At 49.1% G+C, this 12,431-nt stretch overlaps 1 protein-coding gene across 1 annotated transcript in view; it reads right to left on the bottom strand.

Moving 5' to 3' along the window:
* Positions 1-12,431, bottom strand: part of FANCM (FA complementation group M) — a 59,011-nt gene that overhangs the window by 5,446 nt on the left and 41,134 nt on the right. Inside the window, exons 14-18 of the mRNA XM_040068287.2 lie at positions 6,520-8,344; positions 5,741-5,820; positions 5,579-5,647; positions 4,651-4,776; positions 193-349 (exon numbers count right to left, since the gene is read on the bottom strand). Coding sequence (XP_039924221.1) covers positions 193-349; positions 4,651-4,776; positions 5,579-5,647; positions 5,741-5,820; positions 6,520-8,344 — 2,257 coding nt within the window. The remainder of the gene's footprint in view (positions 1-192; positions 350-4,650; positions 4,777-5,578; positions 5,648-5,740; positions 5,821-6,519; positions 8,345-12,431) is intronic.

Here is a 12,431-nt window from a genome sequence, read left to right as displayed (position 1 = left end):
GAACCTTTCCCTGAAATCCATCCTGAGCCTCCCTGGCCCAGCTCCAGCCCTTCCCTCAGGATTCAGGAGGTGTTCAGGCGGGCAGAGCCGTGGCTCCTGCGGCAGGAGCAGCTCCTGAGCCCGGATCCCTGCTCCCAGCTCCCACGCCGGGGCTGCCCTGGCTCTGGGATCCCCTGGGAATTCCCCACTCACCGTTGAGGGCCTGTGTGGGTTCCCCATCATCGTTGAGGAACCGGGCCAGGCTCGGGCTCAGCTCCTCCTCGGCGCCGTCGCTCTCGTCCGAGGAGATGCCCTCAGCATCCAGCAGGGACAGCTCGGCCTCCTCCTCCAGGAACTGCCGGCCTGCAGCCTGCACACAGCAGAGTTAACAGGCTCCAAGGGCCGGCTCACACCTGGGAATGCATCTGCAGGGAATTCCCAAAGCCTGGCAGGAGCTGACACAGTCCTGTGCATGTGTGCAAACTCGGAGATAAAGTATTCTGAGAAATGCCATGGGGCAGGACAGACAGCGCCGAGAGAAATGGAACTGGAAACAAGTTTTAAAGGATGGCTCTGCAAACAGACCGGGTATTTTTGATAAATAGAACTGTGAAAGGTGCACTGTAATGTTACCCTGGTTTTTCTGAGCCTTTTGATTTTCTTAAATGGAGTCAGATCCTTTTAGTTATTGTACAATATTAAGAGCAGTTTTCTACCTTTTCCCACAGATGTAACATAAACAAATCCTTTGTTTTTCATTCTCTGTCCTTTGTTTGCATATTTCTAACCTGAAAACAATTGTAACTGACAGTTGGTCTGGCCACTGAGGCTGAGGGGTGAAAAACCCCAAAAAGCCAATCTTCTGCTAGACCCACAAATATATAAAAGTAAAAAATAAACAAAGGGGTCTCTTCTCTCCACTCTCTCAGCTGGGAGCTGGATCAGAGGAACCTCTGCAAAAATCTCTTGTCTGCGTGTGACTGCTTTGTGTGTCTCGGTGACACTGTAACAAAACCCATGTGGGGTATTTTAGTAGATGATTGGCTTAGAAGCATTTACAGCACGGTGTGGCAAAAGCTGATGGGCCGAGAATCACTTAAAATGAGTTGTAATTAGGAAACAGTTTGGCTTCTGATTGTGATGGCGCGAATTGTAACATCTGCACCATCTCACCCTTCTGATGAGACTGAAAATGGAATAAAAGTCGTTAAACACCTCTCAGGAGCCCCGTCTCTGGGTCAGAAAAAGGGAAAATCTGACAATACTCAACAATAATGCATGCACTTATCGTGATGGATACAAATTGCTGCAGTTAAATATTCTGAGCAGCGTGGTGCCCCCCTGGCTTTGTTTTCTTTCAGGGTAATTAAAACCCGGCCTCTAATTAACCAACAGTGCCCTGAGAGCTCTGCCCTGGGAAGGGAATCCATCTGCTGGGGCAGGGCCTGGCACAGGCAGAGTGCCCAGCACACACAGCACGTCACTTTGTCACCACCTTCACTCACTTCGTGTCCTTTCAGAGATCCAGTTTGATTTCAGAGTCCTGGATTCCTCCAAGCCCAACTCGAGCAGGAATTTCAGACACAGAGCCCAGCCTGGTTTTCTGCTCAGGATTTAGGATTCACCAAACACTGAATCCCTCCAAGGGTCCAGGGAAGATGAGGCACTTCCCATGGGACTGCAGTGCAGGAGACTGGATCCTAAATTCCACCAAAACCAGGCAACAAAACAGTCCCATGATCATCCATGGAAACAAGCCAAGTTAACTCAGGAGGATGTTTTCTCCATATAAAGTTCCTTTTTCTGCTGTAATTTCAGCTATAAAGCACTAAAGTAAAACATCAAATTAGCCCCCAAATAATTACGTGTCTCTGTGACTCCCAGAGAACGGTTTGTTTCCCTTTAGAACACCTGGAATAAAACGCACAGAGCTGTAAACCTGAGCTGAGTTCCTGGAACTCTCAGGCATCTTTGTGCTGCATCCCTGATTTTCACCTTCTCCCAAACCTTTTCATTCTTTGCTTGCACCAGTCCACGATCCCAAATGACAGGAATCCCTAACAGTTCCCCTTCCCAAGCAGTTTGGATTATTTGGGGCACACGGGAGTCAGAGCAAGCAGAGCACCCTTGGGAGCAGGCAGCTCCCGGGATGATTCCCTGCCTTCAGCGCCAGCTGCTGCCTCGCTCCCGGGGGTTTGTCACCCTCGGTGTCCCCAGGCTGCGGCTCTGGGCACTGGAGCTGCTCCCAGCCCTGGCACAGCTCCCAGCTGGGGCATTCCCGTGCCTGGCATCTCCTGAGGATCCGCGGTTCTGCCCTGCTGTCCTGGGGTGACTGTGGATCCCCAATCGTCTGTTGGGTGCAAAGGGCAGGGGAAGCGCCGTTTGTTTTTCCCCAGGGAAACCCTGCTCCTCGGAGTGACCTTGAAGCAGGGGAGTTGGAACACTGCAGGACGAAAGAAGCTCTGTTGTTTTTTTTTTTCCCTGGCAGTTAGTTAGTTTAGTGCTAGCGTAGTTAGAAGCTGTAGAATAGCTGAAGATATTTTTTTTCCTTTTTTTTTCTTCCTTTTTTCCTTTCTGCCCTCTCCTGGGAACTGTTCCAACCTCTCCGGACTAAGGACCTGGGGAAGCACCGGGGCCTCCAGAGGGGACCCACCCCACCAAGAGCAGCCCTGCACATCTCCTTTTCTCCCAGCGCCAGCGGAGACGGAGCGGTGGAGCACAGTGACGACCCTCAAGAGGAGACTTTCTTTAAGTTTGTTATCCCTCCGTAAGCGGCACGAAGCTCTTGTCATCGGGTGTTGTGCTGGGAGCGCTTTGCCTGTTCAATAAACAGGTTTTTTCCACTTCTCTCTGAGGAAGTCTTTTCCCAAACCGGTTGGAGGAAGGGAGGGGGCCCCGTGGGAGGATTTCTCCCAAAATCTGCCTGGAACCACCACAGCTGTCCATCCCTGGGGGTGTTTAGGGAAGGGGACGTGTGAAGGCAGGCTGGAATTTCCTAGGCACACACACTTCCCTTCCTTTTGGCTTCACATTAAAAAAAAAAAAACAAAAACGTTTAAACCCAACTGAGAAATGGATTTTACTCCACTTTCTTTGTACCCCAGAACATAAAACCCTAACACCCTAAGGAAAGTATTAATAATGAAGATTATTGTTAAAAGGACATTAAAATGTCCAACATATTGAGCCCTGGAGCCCTGCTCATGGCAATTTCTGCCCAGTGCAACCACAGCTGTGAATATTTAAGAGCTTTTAGCCTCCACAAGCCTGGTGCTGCTTCTTCTCCTGCCTCCAACCCTGCTCAAATGTTAAATACTGAGCTGAGATCCAACATTGCTGCCTTAAATGTCCAGGGCTGAGGCCTGGGGATCATTCACATCAGCAAGCAGCTCAATGCTGATGATAATACTACTAAGAATAAACTTTTATTATAGTTAACGTTCTCCTAATATCATTAATAATATTTTGTTAAAATATATTATTATGATATTATCATTATAATATGGCATGCAATCCTAGAATACCGTGAGTTGGAAGGGATTCACAGGGAATATAATATAATATAATGTAATGTAATATAATGTAATTGTAATGTAATGTAATGTAATATGAAGTGATATAATGTAATGAATATGAGAGAATATGATGATGATATATGATGATATGATATAATATAATGTAATATAATATAATGTAATGTAATATAATGTAATGTAATGTAATGAATGAGAGAATATGATGATATGATATATAACATAATGTAATGTAATGTGATGTAATATAATGTAATATAATGTAATATAATGAATATGAGAGAATATGATGATGATATATGATATATATGATATTATATATATGATATATATGACATGTTATGATATGATATGATGTTACCCTGGTTTTTCTGAGTTTTTAAAAGCCTTTTGATTGTTCATAAATGGAGTCAGACCTTTTTAGTTACTGTAGAATACTAGAGCAGTTTTCTACCTTTTTCCCACAGTTGTAACATAAACAAATCCTTTGTTTTTCATTCTCTGTCCTTTGTTTGCGTATTTCTAACCTGAAAACAATTGTAACTGACAGTTGGTTTAGCCACTTGGCTGAGGGGTGAAAAACCCCAGAAGCCAATCTTCTGCTAGACCCACAAATGTATAAAAAGTAAGAAATAAAACAAAGATGCTCTCTCTCCGCCTGGATTCAGCTTTTGAGCTGGACGGAGAAACCTCTGCTCTGCGAAACCTCTTGTCTGCGTGTGGCTGCTTTGTGTGTCTCGGTGACGATATGATATATAATATAATATAATATAATGTTATATAATGTAATATCATGTAAGATAATGCAATATAAGATACATTATACATGACCTAATATGACATGATTGTTACACTTTGTTACAATTTTTCCACTGTGACGTTTTACTCTCATTTGTTCTACCGTTACCCTGTCGTGAGCATTATTCTGCAGTTATTAATTCTGTCGTTATGATTGTCGGCAGCACAGGCCCCTGAGCCGCCAGGGCTGACTGCTCCCTGCGCCCTCTGTCCCCCAGCACTGCCAGGCTGCAGCTCCAGTGCCTGCCAGGAGCTGCAGAGCCCCAGCCCCGCATCCCAGCTGCGATTCCAGCTGCTCCAGAGCCGGCCAGGCTCCCTGCAGGGACGCGGCGGCACCCACCTCGGCCGTCACACGGCTCCTGACCCGCTGCCGCTTGGCTCCTCCGGCTCCTCCGGGCCTGCGCCAGCCTCTGGAGCCGCTCCTGCCCCGCTGGAAATCCCCGCTGTCCTCGCTGGATGTGTCTGACTGCAACAGGGAACACAAACACTGAGCAGGGCACGGCAAGAGACAACGCCATCAGGTCACTGAACCCCGGCCTGCTCAATCCCGTGCGTCACCCTCGGGCCAGTGGGGACACCGAGTACCTGAAGTGAGTTTTGACAGACTGTGTGTGAGCTGGTGATGCAGGAACGAAGCTCTGCGAACCACTGGCTACACGTTTGTTAAAACAAGCAGGAAATTCTGTATGTCAGGAGCCAGAGGGAAGGAGTATGCCAGTGCCGTGCAGAGAGAAACTTACATTCGAGACAGGGAATGAAATGTAGTTGTAATTACAGAAAAAACTTTTGGCTGCACTGAAGGATGGTTTGATGTCATTGACTTCAGAGAGGACAGAATTTCATCATCATCTTAAAGCTCCTCCAGTGCCACCCCAGCCATGGGCAGGGACAACTCCCACTAGCAGGACAGAAAAATGGGATTTGGAAGAAAAATCAAGTCAAATGTGCCATGAATTTGCTTTGTTCGGTTCAAAGCTTTGTGGCAGGCGGGTTATTACATCACTCCTGGCTCTTATGATGTTTCACTGCCAAACAAGAACTCCAAAGTCCTCCCAGCCCCAATCCCGGCAGTGTCCATGCCAGGCTGGACGAGCTGGGAGCAGCCTGGGACAGTGGGAGGTGTCCCTGCCATGGCAGGGTGGGAATGGATGGGATTGGAGGTCCCTATAACCCAAACCAGGCTGGGATCCTGTGGAGACCCCGGGGAGGCACTGCAGGGGAGCAGCAGGAATGAGTTTCGCTCATTCCTGTCCCATTTCACTGCTGACCACGTTCAGAGGGCGCCGGCGTTTCCTGGTGACCCCAACCGGAGACTCCAGGTCGCTCTCGTCCATCCCCTGTGGGAGCAGAATGAACATCAGTGCTTGTGTTCCGCTGTTCAAATTGCCATTCTGCTTCCCTGGCCTGTTTTTTTCCCCTCTAAGACTCACATCAGGAGACTTCAAAACATTCTTTTTCATCCTGTTTTTTCTCTGGAAAATGATCTCCTCCTCGCTGTCGCTGCTGCGTCCTGCAGAAAACAGAATAAACAACATTCACCAGAACTGCGCGGCTCCCAACACCATTTTGTTATAGCTGAGCAATCAAACCCTGCCTCTCCCAGAAAAGCACCTCCAAAGGAGATTATTTATTGATCTGCAGGGGAAATATTGTTCCCTTCAGCCTCGTTAATCAAAAGAGATCATCTCCAGCTGGGATGGACAATAAATCCTGCTTCCCTGGAGCGCCCTGGCGGGGATGTGATTACCCCAGGCAGAAAGAGGGACGGGAAGCAGGAAACCAGGAGAAGAAGCCATTAAAAGTTGATAGAGCCGGAATTGCGGCAGCACTTTGTGACACAGATCCCTGTGACAGCACCAAGAGGGGTCTGCAAATGTCAGAGAGGCCACGGAGCTGCTCCAGGGCTGGAGCCGGGCTGGGAGAGCCTGGAATGTTCACCGGGAGAGGAGAAGGATCCAGGGAGAGCTCCGAGCCCCTGGCAGGGCCTGAAGGGGCTCCAGGAGAGCTGGAGAGGAGCTGGGGATAAGGGATGGAGGGACAGGACACAGGGAATGTCCCCTCACTGACCCAACTTCCAGCACCACAGCCATCATCCCTCTTCCTTTCAACCTTCCCACCCCAGTCATGAAACCAAAGCGAGGATCCGAAAGATGCTGGATCCTCTTTCCTATTGGTGAAGGTCTGACACCTGTCCCACCAAATTCCCTACCTGCAGCAGGAGACCCACGGGATCCAGGGAGTTTGGTGTCTTCCAGGCTTTCTCTCCTTCCTGAAGGAGAATTCATGGCTGATCTCCCGAAGCTCTTCCTCCGTGGGCTTTCTTGGCCTGGACCCATGGGAGGCACCTCTGGAATTTGCTCCCTGGCGTTGGAGAAGACTTTCATAGGAATTCTTTTGCCGGCTTTGACGTTCACACCCTTCCTGCTTGTTGGGGTCAGAAGTGCCGCAGGCCAAGGTTCCGGGGGTTCCCTTCCCGTCCTGCTGCCTCCTGACCCGAGGCCAGGCCCTGCAGCAGGAGCACCCTCGGTGCCTCTGCTGTCACCCCTGCCCCTGCTCTGCAATGACAATGGCGTGGACACCTTCCTTCTCCCCAGCCTGCTGCAGTCCCACCCCGGCGAGGTTTCCAGCCTGGAGCCGTCCCTCGGGGATATTTCTGCACCCTCCGTGGATTCAGCCCCTGGAGCATTCCCCGGGGCCCCGTTCACTTTGGGGTTATCAGCATCCCCGGTCTCCTCAGAGGTTTCCTCCCCGCTGTCCTCGATGGAGAAGCCCAGGTCGAAGGTGATGGAGAACAGGTCCCGGGAGCAGTCGTAGGGATGGTCCATGGACTCCCGGCAGGGCTGGGCGGGGATCGCACAGGGCAATTCCCTGCCCGGCCCCCCCTGTGCCCCAGGGACGGTCCCAGCTGGAGCTGCCCTGGCTGGAGGCTCAGTGCTCTCGGGGCTGCCCTCGTGCACGTCCTCGCCATCCTCATCCTCGAACAGATGGAGACTCTGCTCCTCGCCAGGAGCCTCCAGGGCAGCCTCTCCCGTATCCCTGGGAATGGGAGGCTCCTTTGGAGGGCCGTTTGTCAGGGGGTGGCTCATGCCAGGAACGCTGTTTTCAGGGAATTCCTCACTGTCAAACAGGTCATCGAAGCTGTCATTCCAGAGCTGCTCCTCTTCCACAGCAGCAGCCTGGCTAGATGACACAGCTCGGGACAAACGGGGACTTCCTGAGGCACGGGATTCCCTGGGAACTGCCACTTTGGGATTTTCCAGGAGCAGCAGTGAAGGATCAGTTGTCGGGGAGCCGCTGTCCTGCAGTGCCTCTGAGTGACCATCAGGAAGAACTTTTGGGGAAGGAGATCTTGTTCCCTCATCTCCCATCACACTCTCCAAACCCTCCAGCTCGTGCCCGGAGGGAGGGGACTGTGACAAAAGCCTTTGCACCTGGGACAATGTTTGTTCCAGCCCCGGGGGCTCCTGGGGCGGTCCCAGGAGTTCGAAGGGATCCCTGCAGGATTCGGGGAGATAAAACAGCTCCGAGGCCACCGGGGATGTCTCGTAGCCCGAATCCCCGTGGATCCTCCCCAGGGACCCGCAGGGTTCTCCTGCAGGGCTGTGTCCCTGTGCTGCTGGGCTGGCAGGGGTTTCAGGGCTGTCACTGTTGTCACACAGGTCGATGAAGGCATTTAAGTCGAATGTCACCTCCAGCCCCTCGTCCTGGTCTGAGTGTCCAGCCACAGCAAGCCTCGCTCCTGAGGAGGAGGCTGAAGGATCCTGAGGTGACACAGGCACTTCCTCCCGGAGTCCAGGAGCTCTTCTGGGAGCCTTGGGTTTGGTTATTTTAAAGGTGGCGAAGAACTCACTCCCACTGTCGCCTGTGTCAGGTGGGAATGGTTTTGGCTTTGATTTTGCCAGGTCCTTCCTGGAGCAGAGAGCTCTCTGATCCCAGGGCGGGTTGGCCCTGGAGAGATTCCTTCTGTTCCCTGGGATGTTCACATCTTCCATCTGCAGGTGAGGCTGGAGCTCCCGTTCATAGCTGCAGTCTCCCTGGGGACACAGGGCAGTGGTTACCAGACACACCCAGGGCTGCTCACAGCCACATTTAGAGCAAGGGACAGAGGTTTTGCTCTCCTGAAGAGCTTCCCACGGACTCTGAATTAATTTTCCATGGATGTCTACAAATCTGCTGCTCAAAAGGCAACCAGCTCTGTTAAACGTGCAGTTGGGAAAAGCACAGTGGGCCTGGACGTGTAAGATCTGAACAGAACAATTATTTTTTGGCAGTTCAGGCAGATGAACCCCCGGATTCCTTAATCCCTGAAATTACACGAGGTACCTTTATAGAGGGTGAGAAAAATGACTTTTACAATCAGACTCTGGCTTGCCTGAAGGTATTTCAGGAAGCAGGACCCAAAGCCACCTCCCAGGAATTTGGAGACTGATCCCTAACAGGGTTGGGGATGCTCTCTCCTTGCAGCAGGCAAAGCAAATTGTGCACTATTAACAGATTCTGTCATTAATCATCATTTCAACACCAGTTTCACACAGACGCTGATGCTTACTCCATCCATCTGTAAAGATGTCCAAAGAAACTCCAAGTCTGGATTTTTTAACTGAAGATCTCCAAGGACATCCCCAGACTACACCAGCTGCCTTAGGAGAAGGCTTAACAAAAACAGCAAGGAAAAGAATTGTCACAAGTGGGTTAAAGGATGATGCTGATCTGGCAGGTTGTAAAGAATTCCCTTTCCTCTGGTCAGAACACTGACTCAGGACATGGAAATCTTTCTCTGAAGTCCAAGAGGAACAACAAACCTGGGTCCAATGCTCAAGTGTCACCTGAGCAGAGGGAGCATCGGGGTGACAATAACGGGGCTGACAGGGGCCTGTTTGGGTTTATCTCGGGAACAACTGCCCCTCGCACAACAGCTCAATTCAAGCATTCAGCATTACACAAACAAGGCAGAAATTAAATGGATTAAGGATTAATTAGCTGCCAAGCCATTGAACATGAGTGAAATGGGAGGAGGTGCTGCCCCTGCCCACCACACACAGTTCCGAGAGTGCAGCGCTGATCAGGCTTGGCCTAATATTGTCCTGCAATCCAAAATTAACCCAAGTACAACCCCCAAAACCTACAAACCCAAAACAAAACTACAACCCCTAAAGCCTCCAAACCCAAGCCAAATCAAACTACAACTCCCAAAATTTACAAACCCAAACCCAACCAAAATACAACCTCCAAGACCTCCAAACCCGAAACTCAAACTAAACCCCAAACCCAAACAAAATACAACCCCAAAACCTACAAACCCAATCAAACTAAAACCCCCAAACCCAAAACTAATCGAGCTTCAATCCCCTAAACCTCCAAAACAAAACTACAACCCTTTAAACTGCCAAACCTAAGCCCAATCAAACTACAACTCCCAAAATCGACAAACCCAAACCCAATCAAAATACAGCCTTCGAAACCTAACCCCAAACTAACCCCCAAACCCAATCAAACTACAACCCTCAAAACCTACAAACCCAAGCCAAATCAACCTAAAACTCCCAAAATCTACAAACCCAAACCCAATCAAAATACAACCCTCAAAACCTACAAATACAACACCACTCAAGTACAACCCCTAAAACCTACAAACCCAGAACAAAACTACAACCCCTAAAACCTCCAAACCCAAGCCAAATCAACCTAAAGCTCCCCAAATCTACAAACCCAAACCCAATCAAAATATAATCTCCAAGACCTCCAAACCCGAAACTCAAACTAAACCCCAAACCCAAACAAAACACAATCCTCAAAGCCTACAAACTCAACACCACTCAAATACAACCCCAAAACATACAAACCCAATCAAACTAAAACCCCCAAACCCAAAACTAACTGAGCTTCAATCCCCTAAACCTCCAAAACAAAACTACAACCCTTTAAACTTCCAAACCCAAGCCCAATCAAACTACAACTCCCAAAATCGACAAACCCAAACCCAATCAAAATACAGCCTTCGAAACCTAACCTCAAACTAACCCCCAAACCCAATCAAACTACAACCCCCAAAACCTACAAACCCAAGCCCAATCAATCTAAAACTCCCAAAATCTACGAACCCAAACCCAATCAAAATACAATCCTTGAAACCTACAAATCCAACACCACTCAAGTACAACCCCCAAAACCTACAAACCCAAAACAAAACTACAACCCATAAAATCTCCAAACCCAAGCCAAATCAAACTACAACTCCCAAAATCGACAAACCCAAACCAATCAAAATACAGCCTTCGAAACCTAACCCCAAAATCAAACTAAACCCCAAACACAAACAAAACACAACCCCCAAAGCCTACAAACTCAACACCACTCAAATACAGCCCCTAAAACCTACAAAACTCAAACTAATCAAATTTCCCAGAGCAGTTGTGGCTGCCCCTGGATCCCTGGAAGTGTCCGAGGCTGGACATCGGGGTTTGGAGCAACGTGGGACAGTGGAAGGTGTCCCTGCCGTGGCAGGGGTGGGAATTGGGTGGGATTTAAGACAAACCAGCGTGGGATTGCGGGATTGTGCCACCGCAGCAGGAGCAGTGAGGAGTTTTCCCAGGAATGTCCCCTCCACATGCCCCTGAGCGCCGTGAGTGGAGCTCAGCCCCAGCGGAGCCTGGCAGCGCCGCCGGGGCCAGGGACAGCCCAGCAGCCAAATTTAGCATCTAGGCCAGAGCTCAGTGACCTGATTCGGGCTGCCGGGGGTTGTGTAACTGCCCCACTTCCCGGGGCCACTCCAAACACTTTCTCCCAAACAAAACCGAGCGTCCCGGCCAGGGCAGTTTGTGCTGAGGCAGTGAAAGGGCAGATTTGGAATTAGCACGTTTTGGCCTGAAAGCGCACGACTTGTGGAGCCTTAAATTACCTGCTCAGCTCCCCTCCAACCCACAGAGTTCCAGGGTGTACCAGCTCCTCAGAAAATGGGTCAGGAGCAGGAAAACAGCATCGCTCGGAGATTATAGTGCTCAATCAATGACCCTGCCTGGAGTCACTGATTCACTTTAAAAAACAGAATCTACTTTGGCATAGAAAATAGGAACAGAAAAGTAAACTTAGCACATTAAAATTTTCATTGTTGATATGTAAATACCTGTGTAATTACAGCCATTCTGTTTCCCAGTATTTAAATTCAAGTAAACTTAGAATATTAAAATTTTCATTGTTGATATGTAAATACCTGTCTAATTACAGCCATTCTGTTTCCCAGTATTTAAATCCAAGTAAACTTAGCACATTAAAATGTTCATTGTTGATATGTAAATATCTGTGTAATTACAGCCACTCTGTGTCCCAGTATTTAAATTTAAGGCATCAAGTACCAAAATTGAAATTACCCCCTCTCTCCTCATAAGCTGCTTTGGAGGCACATTTTCTAACGAGATTCATCACCCTGGTGATGCTGCTATTTGAAAATCAAAGACAAACCTGTAGACAGCTACAACGTGGATTTTTAACAATTAAATCTCCTTTAACTGGGATCCTGAGTGAAACCACGCAGAATTCTCCCCTTGGTGTGCTCTGGCCAAGCCGATGCTGCTCCTCAATCCCTCCCAGCGCTCCTCATTCCCCTCTCTCCTGCAGGGCCTTGGAACAGCTTTGAGCTCCTTTCCAATCCAAACCTTTCTGTGATTCCTGGAGTTTTTTCTGATCATCTTTTCCATCTTTTCCCAAAACTGCTGCAGCACCGGTGATCCCTGCACAAAGCACTCCCGGTTCTGGTGGCCTGTGAGTGCCCTGCTCTGCTCAGGACATTTTCTCATGACCCCACAGGAACTGGGTAATGAGCAGAGGAATCAATCCCTGCTCCACAATCGCTCCATTTCCAGAACACGAGGCACTGTCAAAAACTTGGGTTTGAAGGTTTAAGTGTATGACATGAGATGATTTTTAAAAAATTTATTTGGCTGAGCCATGGAAGAAGCCCGAGGGACACAGAAACCCCAAATTCCTTCTGCCAAACAGACAATTCTCTCCCTAATGGCATCATGTTTTTGACAGACCTGCTGGTTCTGTTGGGTTTTGCCTTCTGCTACCCAGTAAAAACAGCCAAAGATCCCTAAAAAGAAAGATGATTACAAAATCCAGGAT

This window comes from Hirundo rustica, chromosome 6 (assembly GCF_015227805.2).
Source record: "Hirundo rustica isolate bHirRus1 chromosome 6, bHirRus1.pri.v3, whole genome shotgun sequence".
Lineage (NCBI taxonomy): Eukaryota > Metazoa > Chordata > Aves > Passeriformes > Hirundinidae > Hirundo > Hirundo rustica.
The sequence above is the reverse complement of the archived record's forward strand: the minus strand, read 5'-3'. Positions and strand labels throughout refer to the sequence as shown.